The 22171-nt window shown below is 41.7% G+C and overlaps 1 protein-coding gene across 1 annotated transcript; it reads left to right on the top strand.

The window, feature by feature from the left end:
• Nucleotides 1–17118: 17118 nt before the first annotated feature.
• Nucleotides 17119–17355, top strand: LOC131830156 (copper transport protein ATOX1-like). Its single transcript, XM_059172524.1, has one exon. It carries the CDS (start codon nt 17119–17121, stop codon nt 17353–17355), a length of 237 nt encoding a protein of 78 aa, XP_059028507.1.
• The last annotated feature ends 4816 nt before the right edge of the window (nt 17356–22171 follow it).

Raw genomic sequence — 22171 nt, 5'->3', positions numbered from 1 at the left:
CTAGCTGACGATAGATAAGGGAGTCAGCAAGCAGCATAACAGGATAACGAATAGCGAAAATCTGTGTTTAACCCGGCTGTTTCTGGCTTCTGTATAATAATGCTTCTAATGCTTTGCTAAGAAATGAAAAATTGCTTAAACCCTCAACTCTAAGGAGCGGGAGGCTGGCTGAGGACAAAGCGAAAGCTGGCGCCTTGCACCCCCCCCCCCCCTTCACCCACTCCCCTTGGTAACATGTGTGACATTTCACAGGCACCCCTGACTGCCCTACAAGAAGAGCAAATGGTTATCTTGCAGAGATCACAGTCCTGCAAGGCAGGAGTCTCTCTTGGTTTACAAATGTCCTTGAGATTTACAACAAAGAAGTAGCCTTATCAATAGCTCAATTTCCAAAGACACATAACTCAGTTTCTCAAGCCCTAACGTCACCCTCCCCTCCATAAAAAACCGAAGGAGATGGAGGTAGAAGGAAAAGTAAATAAAGTTAAATTTCTTTTAAGACCTAAATCTCACTAACAAGGACATTTGATAGCAGGAATGTAACATTCCACCAGGAGACTCCCAATTGTCTTTATGTTAGTGCCTCATTAGAGGGAATGTGGCCTTGGCTTGATAGTAACCAGGCCTTCAATATCCTGATAGTGCTTTCATTCGCATGCGTGGGCTAATCGGCCAGTTCTGCTTCTGTAAGATTGCTTTGTCTGCTTTCGCGCGCTGTCCCCTGACCCAATTCACTGACGCCAAGTATGCCTGTTCAAACTGTCAACCAATCAGCTCAGCCCCACCTGAAACTTGTTTGTACCTGTCTATAAAAATCCTGCACTACCCCAGCCGGGTGTGCTCGGTTAGCTGGAGCTGCCGACCACCCGCCGGTACCTGCGTGACAATAAACCTCTTGCTGTTTGCATCCAGTGGCAGTGTTGGATTCTTGGGTAAGGGGATCCGCGGGTCTTTCAGTACAGGACTGCGTGGTGGGCTGGCCATCCATGCCAAGCTAGAGGCTCAAGTTTAAAAGTTAGAAGAGCTGAGCCGTCAAAGAGGATGCAATCTTGCCATTTGCAAGAACATGGATGGAGCTAGAGTAGTGTCCTAGAGGAAAGAAGTCAGTCAGAGAAAGACACACACCCTACGATTTCATTCGTATGTGGAATTTAAGGAACAAAACAGATGAACACAGGGGAAGGAAAGGAAAAATAAATTAAGATAAAAACAGAAAGAGAAGCAAATCTCTAGAGACTCCTAACTCCAGGGAACAAACAGAGTTGCCAGAGGGGAGGGCGGTGGGAAGGACAGGGTGATGGGCATGAAGGTGGGCTCCTGACGTAATGAGCACTGGGTGTTATAGAAGAGGAATCACTACATCCTATGCAAGCGCTAACACACCATATGTTAACTAACCTGAACTTAAATAATAAGAAAGAAAGAAAGTCAGAAGCACTGAGATTAAGGGAAGATGTGGGACAGGAGGGTTCCCTCACTCCCCTGGCGTCAGGGCTAGCAGAGAAGGCGAGGAGAGGGGAGGGTACCATTCTGCAAAGCCAGGAGGTCACAAGCTCCCATGGATTGGGGCATGCTACGCAGGATTAGATGCGAAGAGATGGAATCACAGAGAAAGTGCGGAAGGGAATGCTGTTCTGGTGATTGACAAAGTGACAGAGGAGTGCCCCAGGTGGTCTCATCTCTAATAAGCACAAAGGGAAATTTTAAATAGTAATTGCCTGAAGTGTCTTAGAATAGAGAAACAGGAGCCCAAATCCCCTAGGAGAAAGCTTACTTGCTTTCTGTCTCTTCGCTTGTAAATCTTCTATCCTTGGAATGTAAACACCACAGGAGCTAAAACTCATCCCAGGGTGGCCTGAGTCAGAAAGAGGAAAAAAAAAAAAAAATGGCAGAGTGGCGTGGGGGGGGGTGCTTTTTAAAATATGGACTGCTGGGGATTCCCCAGAATCCATCCATGCTCTCTAAGATCGCCGGTCCAGGGCAAATACAAATGCTGAAATTCTTCTCCACAAGTGTTAGTAAAAGCTGTAGCCTCGTGAGTGGGTCACCTTGACTCATTCTATCTGCCAGAGACACAGTCTGGATTGAGCTGTATTCATAAACCAGTGAGTTTCACAGCCTCGTAGTGATTCATAGTTAGAATTTTGGAATGAAATCTACAGGGTGTCTATCTGTGTCTGTGTGTGTGTTTAGGTATGTCTTTGTATATATGTTATGTATAGTGATGTTTTTCTACCTCTGGAGGCTGTTTCAAAATGAATATGTAAAAAAGATCTCTTTAATGGGCTTAAAGAGAAGTAAGTTTTTTTTTTTTTTTTTAAAGATTTTATTTATTTATTTGAGAGAGAGACAGTGAGAGAGAGCATGAGCGAGGAGAAGGTCAGATAGAGAAGCAGACTCCCTGTGGAGTTGGGAGCCCTATGCGGGACTTGATCCTGGAACTCCGGGATCATGACCTGAGCCGAAGGCAGTCGTCCAACCAACTGAGCCACCCAGGCGTCCCAAGAGAAGTAAGTTTTAATATCAATAGTATACTTATGTAAAATGAAAACAATTATCTTTCTTCTGCTAAAAGGATAAAGTTTGGGGTGTCTGGTGGCTCAGTGGGTTAAGCTTTTGCCTTCGACTAAGTCATTATCTCAGGGACCTGGTATCAAGCCCCATATATAATTATGACTCTCTGCTCAGCAGGGAGCCTATTTCCCCCTCTCTCTGCCTACTTGTGATGTCTGTCTGTCAAAGAAATAAATAAAATCTTAAAAAATAAATAAATAAAAGGACAAAGTTTCCTTGGACTGTTGGTATCTTCTTGATAAGACTGAAAGGGTTTTTCTTTACCTTTTAAGTAATTGCTTAGAAAACAGAGATCCTGTCTTTTATCAAAATCATTTCCTGTGCTACATATTGCCTTCATCAGATCTTTGATCACTTATGAAAGCCAAGTCTCTAGAAAGAGAGCCAAGTTTTTTTAATCAGGAAGCAGCTTTCTGCATTTGCCTGAAGATAGTTTATGATCTTTCTGGTTAAAGAGAAAGTTTAGTACTTTCATAAAAATCTGTGATCTTATTTAGTCAACTTTGATATTTTTGATTATGCTTCTGTAAACAATCAAACTCTAGATAAGTCTTTCCAACCTTTGAACTATCCTGTGATTTTCCTGGAACTTCTCAAAGGGCTGTTCTCCCTCCCTATGAAAGGAAGATGTTACACTATCAGGCTTATTTGGTATGCTGTCACAAGCAGCACTCTCGAAGGAGAAGTGATGTGCGGCTCTCTTGAGCATGTATATTGGTATGGAAGTTATTAATATATGTGTTCCAGGAACTGTACAAAATTCCTAAGAATCTGACATACCCTGATGTAATGTTATCAATCATAACTCTAATTACTATTTTTAAAAGGGTGTATAGAAATAACCAAACCCCCTTGTCAATTGCATTATAACAGACTCCCATCAGCTCTTCAACAATTATCTTTTGTCAGTTACAGATAGTTATTGTTTTGCTCTGATGCTTTTCCAAAAGTGCTCCTGCAAAATTGTTTCATCTTCAAGGAGATTCATGAAAAATACTCTAATGGGTTTTTAAAATTTTTCTGTTTTTTATTTTTGCTTCTTCTTCTTCTTCTTCTTTTTTTTTTTTAAACAAACGCTTGTGTCAAAGGCTGACTTTGAATAGACCCTGGGGAGGAAGCTGCTCTGCTACCTACAGAATGCCAACCCAGAAGCAGGTCCTTTAAAAACGGTTTAGCACCAGGCTCCCCACAAATGTGCCTCGCGTAACCAGAATCACATCAATTCCCTTCGTGCAGGAGGGGCAACTGTGAGCCATTCATGAGAACCTCAAGGCCACCGGCATAGTTGTCCCATGATAGCCCAGCACCTGTTCCTGCTCTCTTTCCCTACAGCAGTAAAACGGGCCGTTTACATGTGCTGCTATAATTTTAACGTGTGTAGACTTGACTCTGATGTGGAACCCCCCATAGGCTATGCTTATGCATCTCTGAGGGAGAAGATGGGCAGTGAGCTTACAAAATATTGAAGACAACACACCACCATAAGGTTTTGGGGAGTCCTATGTTTGGGTAAGACATGCCTGTCCCAGAAGCAGGCATGGACAAAGTACGAACCTATTCAATCCCTAAGACTATGAAAGAGGGGAGAGCTTTTATGGAGATTTGGGAGTTCTGGAGGACTTCTATTCTGTGCCTGGCACAGTCCTTCCCTCCATTACACCACCTGGTCAAGAAAGGGCACATGTGAGGCTGGGGATCAGAGTGGTAAGCAGACCTTGAGAAGACAGAAACACTATTGCAGAACCTGGACTGGATCCTGGCGGAAGAACCAAGCAGCACTCGGAGACTTTGGAGGATCCGAGGTTTATTTAACACTGGCGGGTTCAGATGAGGTTGTTCTCCAAAGGTCTGAGCTGAGCACAAGCAGGGAGGGGGATTTGTACCCTTCTACTTCTGCATACTTGGTATTTTTGATGCATGGAAAATGGGGTAGGAAGGAACCCAGAAAGGCTTTGAGACAGGGACTGGAATTCCCTTGCTGGTCTGGTTGGCCATCTTAGAGTGCAGTTTTCCCCTATCATTCCCCCCTTTGATGTCCCTTTAATCACCTAGTGTAGAGGCCATCATTATCATCTATTACCATGGCCCTGCAAAGCTGGTATTTGGGCAGTGTCTCGCCTGGTAATTATGTTTTCCAGGAAATTAGCAATCCATCTTCAGTTTCCTAAGGCTGCCCAATAAGCAATAACAATAACAGGTTTCTCGAGAAAGTCTAGTCAGAAGGGGGGGCAATGTAAAGTCTAACTCCAGAGGTGAGGGTGTCAGTGTCACGGCGATAATAGCCAGGGACCCACCGACTGATGGAGTCTCACCGAAGGTGGAGCCAGAGCAGGTCCATAGGATCTGGTTGGGCTTTCCATGGTGTGATTCATCTAACTGGTGAGGGCCTTCTTTACTCTATAGCAGTGGACCGTTTGGTGACACCTAAGACCCTGCAGGTGGTTAGAACAACAGTGTGGGGCCCTGTCCACCATGGTTTGAGGAAGAGTCCTTTCTAAAACTTCTCAGGAGATGCGTCTTTGAGTTTTTCCCAGGGCTTGGAGGTGTTGGGACACTTCTAAGTTTCCAGTCTGTTTGAGGTCTCCTCTAAGCCTACTTACCACAGGGGGTGGCTTGCCATAGAGCTTTGGAGGTGAATTATAGCTGCAGCAAACTCTTAAATCCAGTTGGCTAGAACAAACAGTACCAATGACCTCCAACAGTTATGCTCTACAGAAGTGTGACGTTCAGGTCCAGGCATGAGGGTAGCTGGATTTTAAAGTCTGACAGGTTTTAGGTATTATTTTAGGCATCTCTGTCAGTATATCCTGGTACTTAATAAGTTGGCCTCCATCATCCATCAGCAGCCTTTGGTTTCTAAGACACTTTGGACCTGATGTGAAGTCATTACAGTCAGGGGCTGTACCATAAGGAGCTTTGAGGTTCTTTTAACCAGGGGCACTGTTGTATGCTTAGAAATCCTTTGTTTGTAATTGTACCTCAATAGAGGTGGCTTCTAAGATAAATATGACTAAGGGATGAAACCTTTAATAAGCCCTTTTTGAGTGGTCCAGCCTTAACAATATCCTAATTACAAAAGATCACTGGTGAGCGGGAGAATCTTTTTCAAGAGATAAGGGAGTCCCACATCCATTATCCAATCCAATCATAAAGAAAGTGGGGTTCTCTATTATCTCCACAAATCCACAGTTAATCCTGTGGAGTGGGGTATGCTGGCTTTTAAGCAATTTCATTATCCCAGCCACACACAAGGTGATAGTTAAGTTATACAATTGTTGGGAATCAATACCATTTTCTAGTTGTTTAATCATGTGCCATGTGGTCTTGTTATTATCCTCATAGAATAAAAAGCAAGAAGATGGTCTAAATGAGCTATTGTGTAACTTCTGTGCAGTTTACCTCAAGTTGTCTAGCTTAGGTAAACAACAAACATTTAAAGACAATTAAATCTAGAATTTCACATTCACAAAGTTGTGTTATTGAAACATAATTTTTCTCTCTAAAATAACCTTCATTTCCAGAGGTGGCCAAATCAGGACTAAATTATCTGAAAAACAAGTCCAGTTTTAACAAACAGCATAATTATTTACATAAGCTCAGCAAGAATGATTGATCATATAGATCTTTTAGAATCTGCTTTGCTGGAACTTCTTATAAGGAATCTCTAGGTTGAACTTTAGCAGCCTCTCCAGGCCAGAAGTCAAGCCAAGTACTTGCCATCAGACTCACGTCTCTGGTGGTCTTTTAAGGTGGGGGTAATATTCAATTGGCATTTCAATGCCTGCAATACCTGGAGATTGGGTGAATTCCTCTTCATGAGTTCCCCAAAGTATCCTGAGGTTCTTGCACATGCCAGGAAGCACCTTTACGTACCTGGTGAGGCTGCTGGGAACTCTGTAAGCAAGGTATCAGGCCAACAGTTCCAAGGGGCTTTGTGGCTCCAGGTTTCATGAAGTCAGCCTTAGTTCCTTTAAGCTTTCGGGTCATATCTGAGTCTATGCATGTCTTTCTCAAATATGACATTCCAGTCAAAGCCTTGGTAAAATAACCAGTATTTCCAATAGTGTCTTGTTACAAGGAGAACGGATTCTTACTGAGATTATGCAAAGGACTGATTGCCATGGAAGAAAGCTTACTGAGACCTTTTGAGTTTCAGAGGGTTCAGATAGAAAAGTTGAATGCTTTGATTTGTTTACAAATGAATATTTTAATTTCTGTAAATCACAGTTAAGTAAAATTTTCCTTAGTGCAGAAAAGCAAACATTAGAGAACCAGCAATGTTTAAAATAAGAAGACACAACACTATAATATTTTAGTTAACTTAGTCCTGTGTTACTAATTCTGGTTTAGTTTGATGCAACTTTAGTTAGTTCTGGAAATTCTTACTCATTTCAGTTCTGATCTTAAAGATATTGAATACCTGTGTTGTCCTGAAAGTCCTTTTTATGGAACTCCTTTAAGGTGAAGCCCATTTTACAAGAGAATTAAAACAATTATAAAATGACAAAAACTCAGAATAGATATGGTTAAAGAGCTGATGAGAGTTTACAATCTAGCTGGCAAGGAAATCAGGTTATTTCTGTGACACATAACACTTCAATAATTAAATACCAAGTCATGACCTTTCAAAACAATAAAACTTTAGGAAATGTATACAACCTCTAGAATCTTTATAGCATTTACCCAAATGTAACCCAAGGTTTATCATTTGTTCAGCAGTACTTCCTGAGTAACTTAGCATACCAAAGAAAAGCCTAATGAGTTAGAGAGATTTCATTTACAATTTAAATCTTGTCAACGTTTGCTAAAATCTTACAAAGTTTTAAAGCACATATCTAAATATAATTAGGGATGTTAAACACCTGATACAGGCAAAATGTGGAAAATGGTTTTTCTGGACAGGCAAAGAGAAAACAACTGTTTACGTTTTCTTCTTAACTGCAGATCAGTTAACCTAAGAAAACTTTGTCCTTTTAAACAGAGAGAAAACTGGCTTTCTATACCACTGTCTTTTTTTTTTTTTCTCCATATTAATCTTAGTTCATCATGACCACACTTGAAATTCTTTTGCTGAAGATTTCACTTCACAAAACTTCTACGACTTTCCTTTACATTTAGGTTTTGTCCCAAGCCATTTCCTTCCAAACAACCATCTCATTTAGGACAAAATTACCTTCCTTTCCTTTAACAAAATGCATTTCCATTCCTTATGTCTTTCTTATATATCTTCTACTCTTCCACATAGAGTTGTTTCCCTTGTTTCCATCAGTCATAGTTACAGGTAGCAGAATTTTGTAAGCTTAGAAACATCTTAGTCTCTAGTGATGACTAAGTATTAACCATTTGCAAACTGTTACAACAGAATTCTTTAGATGGCAAATTTGCGAATGTGTTAAGCACAAAACATGTCTGCCAACAGATTTAAATATTCTTAGTTTCTTTGAAGTAAGTCAAAAGCAGAAACCTATGTCCAGTAATTAATGACTTAGCATTTTATCCTATTTGGAAAAGACTTAGATGTCCAACAAATTTAATTCCATTTGTCATTCAAGCAAAACTTTAAGCTTTGAGGTTATCAAAGACTTTGGAAGCTATATTGACAATCACCCATGAAAACTGTGAGACAATTAACCATCAGTTTAGTCATCACTTTGCTAACAAATTTCAACAGAGATAACGAGCTTATTTGACCTTCAATAAACTTTGATAGAATAAAAGTTTCACGCTTACCACTGATAACTTCAAAGACACATCTGTCTGAACTAAGCCAAGAAACTTAAATTAAATTTAAAGTTTAAATGCTGAAATATGTTCCATGAGGATCTTCCCCATGGTGAATTTTCACCTGAGACACGTGGGGAAATCTGGTGTTAGGCCCTTGCGTGCTCTTCTTGCTCCTTGACGGTGGCGCCTGAGTCCCTGAGGATGGTCTAGAAGCCAGTAATGCAGGCTGCACTCAAGGTGGTGCAGAAACAGGCAAAAGCGGGTGGGGAGGCAGAAGAGACAAAGTGCTGCCAGAGGGCAGAGAAAGGGTTCCAGGTTCAGGAGACCATCAGCTCCACACCATATTTTCCCACCAACAAGGGCAGGGATAGACAATCCATACTGAGCCAGAGAAGATGGAGTTTCCCCAAAACAAAGGAAGTTTTGGCAGCTGCTTGTAAATATTCCTTAAAGTCTCCGTCTCGAGTTAGACTAACCACAGTTGGCTCCAATCACAGCCATTAACCTGGGAATAAGGGAGGGAGAAACACCACATCTTTGGGGAAGAACAGAGATGAAGTTGGAATCCCCTTTTTTAGGGATGGCCTGTGTATCCTCCAGCAACCTGGGTTTACTAGGAGAAGGCTTATTTAGGTAATTATCATCTAATATGTCAAGAGGGAATTTACTAGCTGACCCATTCGGACAAACACATTCTGCAGGAGGCAGAATTATAATCCTGCCTTCCCAGAAAGGCATTCCTGCCATAAAAGGCCCTGGAGAGGTGCCGGCACCCCTCCCCTACCCCATCGCATCCTAGGCTGCCAGTGGGTATATTGCCTGGCGAATGGACTAAAATACCGTGCTGTGCCATGCCATTGTCTGTCCTGAAGAGTGCATACTGTTTTGCCATTTTAACCCATGGAAATACTAGAAAAGCTTGGCAAGGGGAAATTACCCAGTTTTATAGCTTTAAGTGGTTTGTAGAAGACACTGACAAGTAACAGTACAGACTGAAATCCATCATGGTCTATGTGACATTCCAACACATGTGGTCCTTATAGCCAACTTCCCTAAGAAATTGTCCCTGGTTGCCTTTAAATTCAATCGGGTACTGGTTTCGGCCGGCTCCCAGTGGAGGTTCTGCAGCCAGAAGTGGCTAGACCAGGGATGTGGAGGAGATCACATTAGATCAACCAGGAGGAAACCTCACACTGGCATCTTAAGATTGGCAGCTGTCCTGGTGACTTAATTGTCTGTCCCGTGCCCTGTTCTTTATATAAGAATAGGAACAGAGAGAGGGCATCAAGTTTCTGGGTCTTATTACCATTCCGGCCAGGGTACTGACTTCCAGCCAAAAGGCAGATGTTCTCCTTCCCATAGAGTTGCCACGGGCTAGAGGATTACAGCCTGAGCAATCGACATGAAAGTGTTCCAATAAGACCATACTCCTTGAAAAGCCCCTGAAATGAGACTAAAGGAAGAGGAGAGAAAGCACTCACCAACTTTGCACCAAAACTCAAGAGTCCAAATGTAAAGACTTAGAGCCCCACGTTCTGGTGCCAAATGATGAAGTTCTATGTTAGGTGAGGTCCAGAGCCGATGACCAAGAAAGAATTCTTGACGCTTCTTTGGTGCAAAATGATGGTTTGTTAAAGCACGGGGACAGGACCTGTGGGCACAAAGAGCTGCAGCTCCCCTGTCCACCACCCCGGAGAACAACTGGGTGCCTCTTAGCCTTAGGGAGTCCGTATGAACGCCAGACTGGCACCCGAAGGGGCTTGCCTTAGACCCTATAAGGTCACCATGGAAGCAGGTTAGGGCCACTAGGACTCCATAGGCTTCTGGGGATCCTAAGGGTGCCCAACGGTGGAGCCACAAAATTAGTCCGCCCGGCAAGCCAGGTCAAACTGCACATTCACTCCCACATTCACACCAAAGTTATTACAGTTCCTCCTCTCCAGGAGGCCCTGACTTGTGGAATTCCTTATGGAAATTCCTTCCTCTCCTCTTCCCCCCTATGGAGGTTCCTGACCCAAAGGAGCCCCCCCCCACCACCATAGGCCCTACCTGTGAGACCTCTAAGAGGTCTCTGGGAGGTGATCAGTCTCCCCTCCCATTCTCAAGGGTGGGTCTGACTGGGTCCTGTCACCCCGGGCCTTATTGGAATCCCAGCATCAGGACCAGGTCCTCACCTCTCAAGTCTCCTCTGAGTCCAGGTGGCAACAGTGTGATGGGCCAGCCTGAGGTGACCAGATAAGAGACTGCCAGAAATCAGCCAGGGTGTGCCTTCTCCCTTCTGATCCCCCGTTCTGTCACTGCCCCACCATTGCCCCAAACCAGTGGCAACAACAGGCCAGTGTGGTTGGGTTTCCCAGTCAGGGAACCAAATGTTGTGGAACCTGGACAGGGTCCTGGTGGAAGAACCAAGCGACACTTGGAGACTCTGGAGGCTCGGAGGTTTGTTTAACACTGGTGGGCTCAGAGGAGGTTGTTCTCCAAAAGTCTGAGCCCCAAGCCCAAGCAGGGAGAAGGATTTATATCCTGCTACTTCCACATACTTGGTAATTTTGGTGCACACAGGAAATGGGGTAGGAAAGAAGAACCCGGAAGGGCTTTGAGACAGGGACTGGAATTCCCTTGCTGGTTTTGTCGGCCATCTTACAGTACAGTTTTTCCCTATCAATACTAGGGAAGCAGAGTAGAGCTCTTGGCATCTCCCGCACAGGGCTGCTATTTGAATTAGATGTCTCTGTGGCCCCAGAAGGTATGGCCTAGGGGTTGAGCACTGCAACAGAGTCAAGGGAAAGAGATGGGGTTTTGGCCTCAGCTCTGGAAAGAGGAAGAACCTGATCTAACTGTAAGGGCCTATTTAGCCAAAGTGATGCCATCTAATTAAACAGTGATTTTGTTGTTTATGCAGTAAAACTAAAACTGATCCTGCCCCCCCCCCCCCTCAGGGAACTTACTTAAAAGCAAGTCCCAGAAATCAGTCCCAGGTAGCAAAGCCCAAATACAAGGGTGGGTCAGTCCAGGTGGAGACATTCAATCAGTGGGGGCACATACTGTCTTTCTAGCTACCAAGGAGTGTGGGTCTAGCCTTTTGGACACCAGTTCTGACCTAGGTGAAAGGCTAGTTCAAATATCTACTATAGGGTAAATTGTAATTCAATTGGTCACCCGTGTGTGACCTAGCATGACTGGGCAGCTTTCTCCGTGTGTGTTGCAATCTCTTTGGCCACCTGTGCGTGGCCAGGCCCAACCACATCGCCTTTGCCCTTAAAAGCTAGTCTGTAAGGCAGAGAGTGGTTGCCTCTTTGCAAGAGACGGCCCCAGCCGGTCAGTTTGATTCTCGATGCTTGGCGCGAAATAAAGCTTTGCTTGTCCTTCGCTTTGTATCAGTCTCGTTTCCTTTGACCATGGACCCAACACTAAGCACATAGATCAAGAGCTCCCAAGTGTGTACACAGTACTTCTGATGAAGGAGCAGAAGGCTAGCTGAGGACAGGCAGAAGCCGACACCCCACAACCCACCCTCCATGGGGGGCATGTGACATTCCTCAGGCACTCCTGGCTGTCCTAAAGGAAAAATAAATAGATCACAATCCTGCAAAACTTGAGTCTCCCTCTATTTACAAAAGTCTTAGCAATTTACAAGAGCAAAGTGGCCTAGATTCCAGAAGAAAATGTAGATACGATTAATTGTCCTATAACCTGCAGCCCACTGACAGATACTTGAAGTGGGCAGATTGTAACATCCCTCCAGGAAGCTGCCAACTATCTTCATGTTACTGCCTTGCTAGAGGGAAAAACAACCTTAACTTGACAATGGCCAGGCCTCTTCTTTAACATATGAAATATGAAAATCTTTTTGAAACTTCCCTTTTCCTTACCTCCTCCAACTCCCAAGTACAACCAGCCACACCTCACAACCCCAGGGCAGCAGTTCTTTCTGCCCCTGAGTCCTGTCCCTGTGCTTGACTAAAACCACCTTTTTGCACCAAAGATATCTCAGGAATTCTTTCTTGGTGGTCGGCTCTGCACCGCACCCCAAGGAACTTCACCTATATTCTAAGCCCCCATTGCTTCTCTAGGGAGAATATCTAAGGAGGGAACAGGGTATTAGAGCACGCATGGCTTATCATCAAGGAGCGTATTAACATGAGTAAGCCTCTGCTGGGGCCAGGGTGTTTAAGAGAAAGTCAGCCTGCAGGAGTCTGAGATTGTCCTCGCTGTTTTCCAAGTCTCAGCTCAGGAGACACTGACAGCCCTAGGCTGATGCCCTCACCCGCATCCCAGCTCTAGCAATTGCCCGATTAGCTGTATTGGAAAAGGGGCCACGCCAGTGCCTGGGTGGGATGACAAATTACCCAAGATGCTGATTTTGCCTTTGAAATATAGTGACTTGTTTAAGGCAGTAACAGCATGTCTTCTGGATTCCTTTTTATTTTTTAAAGATTTACTTATTTATTTGAGGGGTGAGGCAAAGGAAGGGAAAGAATCCAGGCAGACTCCCCACAAAGACAGAGTGGGGAGCCCCCTAGGAGCTCCATCTCACAACCCTGAGATCTGGAGCTGAGCCCAAAACAAGAATCCTGCACTTAACTGAGTCTCCCAGGTGCTCCTGTCCTGAGTGTTCCAAACACCACTCAAGGCCACTGCCAAAGGGGTCCGGGCCTGTCCACCAGAGTTCCCGACAAGTCAGGGGTTGACAAATTGATTTTACTGGTCCCCTTCCTCTGAGCGAGGGTTCTATATATGCCCTGGTTTGTGTGGACACTGCATCTGGCCTCACCCAAGCTTTACCCCATCACCCTGAGAACCAGGCTGTCATCATTAGGGGACTAAGGAAGCTGAGTACCATGTGTGGACACTCTCATCAGCAGTGATGGGGGGGTCACCTTTCAGAGGTTATGATAGGTAAGACTGGTCAGAAAACACATGCATTGAACCGAGGTTCTGTCTCCCCTATAACTCTCAAGCAGTCAGGTTGGTGGGAAGGAAAAAGAGAATATTAAAGCAGCAGATCACATTTTAGCAGATATAACCGCCATAAATCAGTGGACTACAGTATTGTCCCAGTGCTCTCATACATTTTCATGATTACCTAGTAGGGCCTGTTGGCCCACATGCCAGACCGTGGACCACTGTTGAAGCATACAGTGTGGTAAAGATGTAGAAGTCCCAGGGGCAGTCTTCTCACTGTGCATCAGTGTTCTATGCTGCCAAGAGCACCAGGCCCCATCACACCCAGGAGAGGAATTATGTCCTGGAATTTGCAATGGGGCCTCCCATGAGTTGGGCCAGAAAGCCCTCTCCATGCTAGTGAAACTCCTTGCTGACTGCTTAGGGCACATTGTGGAAAAGGAGCGTATGTAAGATTACACGAGTAGGTCACAAGGCATAGAACACTGGTGGAGGTCAGTAAGAGGACGCTGACGCCAGTTAACCTACTAGCAGCACTTGGGCAATGGGGGTACCTCCCTCCTGTCTCCTGTGCTTGGAATGTATGTTCAGTCCACTATTCCCACAGTGGGAGCTGTTTCTAAGGACACAAACTGGAGAGGGTAAGGTGTTGTGGTGACCATCTGGATGGTAGATGTGATTAGACCCAGTGAAGGATTTTATATAAATGTTTAAAATTCTAGCAGGAAAGCAAGGAGATGTACATGTCTTGTGGTCACCCAAGACAAGCATCAAAAATAAGTTCCCTTGGCTCTTAACACTACTGCCAACCAATCTGGAATGTTCTGCCTTGTTTTTAGGTCTCTCCTTGCCCTCCGTGGCATGGTGGCCACCTTGTGAACCAATAAGAACTATATATAACAGCCAAAGCTGTAAAAAGCCCAGAAGAAAAATGAGTAAAACTATATGACCTAAGGTAATGTCTTCTTAGATATGATACCACATGCACAAGTCACAAAAACACAAAACAGATATACTGGAATTCATGAAATTAAAGAGCTTCAGAGAATCCAAGGACACCATCAAGAAAGTGAAAATATAGTTCAGAGAAACAAAGAGTATGTTTCTAAGTAATATATGTCATGAGGATCTGGTGTGCAAACAGAGCGAGCACATTAAAACCCATCAACTGAAAGAAAAATCATTAAAAATGTTCATCACTTATCATTAGGAAAATGCAAAGAAAATCACAATAAAAAGCCACACAAAATACACTAGGGCGACTATAGTGAAAAACGGAGGCAGTAACGAGTGTTAACAAGAATGTGTAGGAGCTGGGATACTCATCTATTCACAGTGAGGACGTAAAATGGTGCAAACACTATGGAAAACAGTGGGGGAAGTTCCCCCAAACTTCAACAAGTCACCAGATAACCCAGAAATCCATTCCTAGGTATATATCTGAGAACACTGAAATCAGTCTCCCAGGAAAGCTTTCCACAAGTCTGCGCAGCAGTATTATTCCTAATAGTAAAAAAGTGGAAATAACCCAAACTTACGCCAACTGATGGATGGATAAGCAAATGTACAATAGCCACACCATGGAATAGTATTAGGCCACAATAAAGAAAAGAATGGAGTGCTGACATATGCTCCAACACAGGGGACAGTGACAACAGCCCTCAGTCACAAAGGTCACCCATTGTATGAGTCCCTCAGGTGGGAATGTCGAGAATAGGCAAATCCATAGAGACAGAGAACAAACTAGTAATTATAGAACACTGCGATGGAGGAAAGGCCAGGAGAGAAGATCAACACTTTTTCTGAAGGATGAGCATGTGATAGAAATCTTCAAAATATTTCTCATTCAACGTTACTGCTTTTCCGCTTATTGATAAAGAAACACATCTCTGCATCGATTTTGCTTGTTTTAAGGGCAACTTTATGGATGTGATTCCTTTTGTCCCATTTTTTTTTTTTTTTCCTATGAGCTCATCTGAATTTCATGCAAAATGGAAGTTATTTGCAAGTAGATGTTTTTCACCGGAAAGGTTTCTTCCTTTTCAGTATCAAGGAGCCTTATCATGCACACTTACATAATCAACATCCATGTCAAGAAATTTACATTAAAAATCATTTTATCCAGGAATTGTAAATTGGAGATTTAGCCAGTTTAGATGCCATAAATGAGCATTTGATGGAATATGACCTATATCATGATGAGCACATTAAGTCAACATTTCCTGTTTTCTTGTATATCCTACCTTCCTAAAATCAAATAAAGATTCCGATTCCTAACGTCTTTTTTCTTATCAGTTCTTGCATACTTCACCTACCAATCACCATCCCCCCCATACTGCCTAAATTCTATCTACCTTATCCTGTTAACCCTACCTTACTAGTGATCAGCCAGTATTGATGGGTTTGAAACACCCTTTTTTCTCTATGCTGGGGACACAACTTCACTGAAAACCAACTTTTAGTTGTTCTGTTCTAAGGTTCCCTCAACTGATTTTGTATAGCTCTAAGACCTCTAGGTCCTCCTCCCCTGTCTCAATTGTGAACACAAAATACGTCAGTTCATTTCCCCAATTAGTCACCACCCATGATTTTAGAACAAAACTGCAAGTTTTCCACCAGCAAACATCATATCCATCATTTGGATACTAGGAGTAGTAACCATAATTAAATATTACAAGTCCCTTAATATTTTACATCAGCAATTTTTATGGAGTTATGCATCATTTGATAAAAAAAAAAAAAGCATTTTCAGTATACTCGCTATACTGAATATTACCTATCTAGTTCTCCAAAAAGAAACCCCTTTCATAATAATAATTAGTTTAAATTGTCCCCTTTCCCTAGCCCCTTGCAAATATAGATCTTTTTATCTCTACAGATTTGCCATTCTGGACATTTCATAGAAGTGGAACCATACTGTATATGGCCTTTTCGTGTCTGTTTCTTTCATTTAATGTATTTCTAAGGTTCATCCATGTCATGAAACGTAGTGGCTCTTATTTCCTTTTTTGGTCTGCTGACATTCCATTGTAGGGATGGATAACTTTTTATTTACCCATTTATCAGTTGATGAGCACTTGGATTGCTTCCAATTTTCCACCATTATAAATAATGTTGCTGTGAGCATCCGTGTACAGGTTTTTCTGTAAATATATGGTTTCATTTCTCTCTGATAAATGCTTAGGACTGACATTGCTGAGTCATATGGTAATGGTGTGTTTAACTTCAAGAAGAACTACCAGACTGTTATCGTGATGGCTGCAGAATTTTACATTCAGTGAAGCTCCTCAGGGGCTCAGTCGGTTAAGTGTCTGACTCTTGGTTTTGGTTCAGGTCATCATCTCATGGGTCATGGGATTGAGCCCCATGTTGGGCCCTGCACTCACCAGGGAGTCTGCTCGAGATTCTCTCCCTCTGTCCTTCTCCCCCATGCATATGCTCTCTCTCAAATAAATAAACAAGTCTTTAAAAAGTATATTTGAGGGCTGCTTGAGTGGCTCAGTCTGCCTTTGACTCAGGTCATGATCCCAGGGTCTTGGGATTGAGCCCCAAATGGTGCTCCCTGCTCAGTGGGGAGACTGCTTCTCCCTCTCCCACTCCCCCTGCTTGTGTTCCCTCTCTCACTGTGTCTATCTCTTTCAAATAAATAAATAAAATCATTAAAGATATATATTTAATATTTATATATTATATATATTATTTGTATATAATGTATATACTTATATATAATAAACATATTTTATATATAAATATATGTTATATAAAAACAATATTTTATATATAAATATATGTTATATAAAATATATATAATATATAAATATGTATTATATAAAATATATTATATATAAATATATATATTTATTTTTAATTTTTAAAAAAATTTTACTTTTTTGTGTCACTGTTGCCACTACTGCTATGGCCACGGCCCCCACCATATCCACAGTCCTGCTGAAGCCTGAGTTCTCTGTGGACATGACCTGTGAAGGTTGCTCTGATGTGGTCAATCTGGAGCTCAACAAGGTGGGAGGAGCTGACTTTGACATTGACCTGCCGAACAAGAAGGTCCGCATCAACTCTGAGCACAGTGTGAACACTCAGTTGCATACCCTGGACAAAACAGGAAAGGCTATTTCTTACCTTGCCCCCAAGTAAAGAGGACTCCGACCTCTGGGCTTAAGATGCACCAAACAGGACTCTAATCCTCCCTTGCCTTCCAGAGAGAGCTGGGGTCTGGCAGTCCTGCTTAGTGGTGGCGGCTCTTGCAGAAACCCTCACTGGCCCTGCTCCTCCCTAGCTTCCCTGCAGTAAAATCGAGCTACTTTTGTTGGGGGAGGTGGATTACATTCTCATCAGCAATGTTGGAGTGCCCCAATTTCCCCACATTCTTGTCAATGCATTGCTATCTGGCATTTTGATTATAGCCATCCCAGGGGGTGTTACATAGTATCTTATTGTAGTTTTCATTGCATTTTCCAAATGATTAACGATTTAAACATCTTTTCAAAATGCATTTTTTGAATACGGTTTTAGTATCTATGTTCTTCAGAGAAATGTCTATTCAAAACTTTTTCCCATTTTGTATTTGATTTATTTGTCTTTAATGGTGGAGTGTTGGTTTGATTGGTGGACCTTTTTGAGATATACAGTGTGAAAATGTTTTCTCCCCCTCTGTGGTTATCTCCTTACTTTATTAATATTGTTCTTTGACCAAAAAAAAAAAAAAAGAATTTTGTTTTGATAAATTCCTATATATCTAGATTTTTTTTTAAAGATTTTATTTATTTATTTGACAGAGAGAGAGAGAGAGATCACAAGTAGGCAGAGAGGCAGAGAGAGGAGGAAGCAGGCTCCCTGCTGAGCAGAGAGCCCGATGTGGTGCTCGATCCCAGCACCCTGAGATCATGACCTGAGCCGAATGCTGAGGCTTAACCCACTGAGCCATCCAGGTGCCTTTCCAATATATCTAGTTTTAATTGCTTGTAAATTTTTTTGATGGAATATCTAAAAATCTAGTATCAAATCCAAACTCATGAAAATATCCATATATTTTTCTTTGTAAGAAAATTATAATTTTGGTTCTTCTGTTTGGACTTTTTATCCATCTTGAGTTCATTTTTATACATTGTGTGAGGTGGGGTCTGCTCTGTGTGTGGGTGTGCATGTGCGTGCTGTCATCTCAGCACCAGTTGTTGAGAAGACTGCTCTTTCCCCATTGAATAGTCTTGATGTGCTTTATTTCTGGACACAAAAATCTATTCCAGTGATCTACACCGATGTCCTTAAGCCAGTAACACATTCTTTTACTCCAATTCCTGTAACTTCACATTAAGTTTTGAAACCAGGAGATATGAGTTCTGGGACTTTGTTCTTTTTTCAAGATTGTTTTGACTATTTTATGTTCCTTGAAATTCCATAGAAATTTCAGGATCAACATTTCAATTGTTGCAAAAAAAAAACAAAACAGGATTTTGACAGGCAGTGCTTTGAATATCTAGCTCACTTTGGGGAGCGTGCCCTCTTAACTATATTAAATATTAGTATTTGTGAACATGGAACATCTTCCATTCACCTTTCCTCAGTTCTGATGTTTGTAGTTGCCACTGTACAAGTCATACACTTGTTTGGTTAAATTTATTCCTAAGTGTTTTTTTGGTTTTTTGATGCTATTATAAATGCAATTTTTAAATATAATTTCACTTTTGAGAGTTCATTGCTAGTATTTTTAGAAATAGAACTGATTTTTGTTTATTGCTTTTGTAGCCTGCAACCTCGCTCAACTCATTAGCTCTAATCATAGTCTTCAGAAGACTCATTAGTCATTTCTAATTTAAAACCACTCCATGTACCAAACAAAAACCCAATGGCAAACACTTAAAAAAAAATTATGTCATGTGTAAATAAAGATAGTTTTACTTCCTTCTTTCCAGACTGCATGTTCTTACCTTCATTTCTGGCCCACTTCTCATGATTAAAACCGAGTACAATGTTTAGCAAAAGTGATGAGAGTAGACAGTTTCATTTATTCCTGGTCTTAGGAGGGAAATGTTTGGTTTTTACCCCATTAAGTACGATGTTAGCTGTGGGTTTTTCATTGATGTCTGTGATCAGGTTGAGAAAATTCCATTCTATTCCTACTTTGTTGAGCATTTTTGCTTTTTGAGGGTGTTAGATTTTGTCAAAAGCTTTACTTTATGTCTAGGGTGATGATCTTTTTTCGCCTGTTCTATTTTTTGGAAAAAAAAATATTGGGAATATCAATGCTAATTCTTCCTTAAATATTGGGTGGAGTTCATCAGTGAAGTCACCATCCTGGACCTTTCTTTGATTGAGGTGTTAGGATTAAGGTGTTAAGTCTCTTTGCTTATAGTTTCCACTGAGATTTTCTGTTCTATTGATTCACTTTTTTTTTTAAGATTTTATTTATTTATTTGACAGACAGACAGATCACAAGCAGGCAGAGAGGCAGGCAGAGGGAGAGGGAGAAGCAGGCTCCCTGCTGAGCAGAGAGCTCAAGGAGGGACTCCATCCCAGGACCCTGGAATCATGACCCTAGCTGAAGTCAGCCACTCAATCAGCTGAGCCACCAGGCACACCACTACTTGATTCACTTTTGGCAGGTTGTGTGCTTCTGGGATTTTTGCTATTGTATTTGGGTCACAGAACGTGTTCTAATTTATACAATTGCTCAGAGTATTCATTTATGTTGTTTTTTATTTCTGAAATGTTAGGAGTAATGTCCCCACTTTCAGTCATGATTTTGCTACTTTGAGTATTTTCTGATCCCCCTCCCCACCATAAATCTTGTTCAAGGTCAGTCAATATCCATTTTTACAAAGAATCCACTTTTGCTTGAATTTAATTTTTCTATTGTTTTTCTATTATCTGTCTCAGTCATCTCCACCTTAATCTTTCTTGTTTTCTTCTTTTTGCTTGCTTTGGTTTTAGTTTGTTCTTTTCATGTTTTTTGTTTGTTTGTTTGTTTTTCCTCGTTACTTAATGTAGAAGTTTAGGTCATTGATTTGAGTTTTTGGTTGATGTTTTTGTTGTTTTGTTTTTGTTTAAGTACACGTTTATAGCCATAGATTTCCCTCAACTATTGCTTTCAGTTTATTCTATAAGTTTTGTTTTTTTGTGTTTTCACTTTTTTAAAAGGTTGATTTATTTATTTTAGAGAGAGAAAGAGAGAGAGCAGGCATGCACATGAGCAGGGGATGGGCAGAGAGAAAAGGAGAGGGAGAGAATCTCAAGCAGACTCCCCGCTAAGGTTATGACCTGAGCAGAAACCAAGAGCTGGACACTTAACTGACCACCACACAAACATCCCTTGTTGTGTTCTCACTGTAATTCATCTCAAAGTATTTTCTAATTTCCCATCTGATTTCTTCTTTGACCCATTGATTATTTAGAATTGTGTGGTTTAATTTTTGCATCTCAGTGAATTTCCCATATTTCCTTATTTTATCATTTTAATTGGAGAACATTTTATATACAATTTCAAATTTTAAAATTCACTGTAATTAGTTTATGGCTTAACTCATGCTCTGTCTTGCAGGATGTTTCATGTGCATTTACGAAGAGGACGAATACGAGTGTTCTCGGGTTGAACGTTCTATCGATGTTTGCCAGGTACCTGTGACTTCGAGTGTTGCTCAAGTCTCTTCTTTCCTTACTACTCTTCAATCTACTCATTCTATGCATCATCGAAAGTGATGTGTTAATGAAGTCTTTGTTTACTAATTTTGAACTATTTCCCCCTTCAACGCTGTCACTGTTTACTTCAGGTATCTTGGTGTTCTGCTGTTATGTACATTTATAATCTTTTTGTCATTATCCATCCTTTTCCTCTTTTATACAATATTTATTTTCTCTGATATCAATGTAGTCACTCTGGCTCTCTTTTAGTTATTATATTCATGGAAAAGCTTTTTCTAAACTTTTCTTTCAACTTGTTGTTATATTTGAATCTAATTTGACTATCTTAGGACAGCATACAGCTGTTCAGTGACTTCACTAAGCTGATTTTCTAAAGCATGTATTCTTTGTTGGCTGTAGTACTGACATCTCTGTTTCACTAGGTAGTGGTCAGCTACTGATTGAACATTCTATCGATGGGCTCTGTTTGCTGGATCTTGCTTTTGGTGTTCAGTTTTCAACTCTGCCTTGGTCTTCACTTCTTGCTTGCCCAAAGCCTGGCTGTCATCTATAGGTGAGCACGTAGGGCCATCTTATGTCTTCCCTTAGCGTGCACACATCCCAGGGCCTGTGTGTAGCCCTTGGCATGTGCATGATTTGCAGCTTATCAGGATTGTGTTGGAATACCGTAAAGCTCTTATGCCCCCCAACGAATCTCATTCTTCAACCTTTCTGGTTAGTGTATTGTTTTCCCCAACTGTTATTTGCAGGTCCAGGCAGCAATGACTGATACATTTACCTTCTTATATTGTCTACAAATCTTCCCGGGGGAGTTGCCTCAAACTGGGAGTGCTCTGAGTAAGATGAGATAAAAGCAAGCCCTTTGACCTGGTCTTCCAAGGAGCCATGAGACACCCTTCCACTCCAAACTGCAGTTCTTTTCAAATGAGGTCTGTTCTCCTCCTTCTGGGGCCAGTATCCATACTGTGGGTGTGGGATGTCATCTTCAAGGCCACCACCTGTCTGGGGGGCAGGATATAGCACCAGAGTAAGATAAAAAACCATAACTACACTGTTCTTTCAGTTCAGGTGTTTGAGTTTTTGTTTTGTTTTGCTTGCTTTTTGTTTTAATTAATTGCTCCCCCCTGGTGGTTGCTATAAGCTCCTGGTTAGTTTACAGAGTTCTGAAAATAGGAATTCTAACAGTTTTCCCCAATTTTTTATTGTTTTGCTGGCATTACTCTCCAATATATTTTTGAAGCCAGGTCTGAAATTATTTTCTTAGGCGAACAACTAGAAATAATGAGAGTTTTTCTCCAACATCTTAACAGTTTGC

The sequence above is a fragment of the Mustela lutreola genome, chromosome 4, assembly GCF_030435805.1.
Source record: "Mustela lutreola isolate mMusLut2 chromosome 4, mMusLut2.pri, whole genome shotgun sequence".
In the NCBI taxonomy this organism is placed as follows: Eukaryota; Metazoa; Chordata; class Mammalia; order Carnivora; family Mustelidae; genus Mustela; species Mustela lutreola.
The sequence above is the reverse complement of the archived record's forward strand: the minus strand, read 5'-3'. Positions and strand labels throughout refer to the sequence as shown.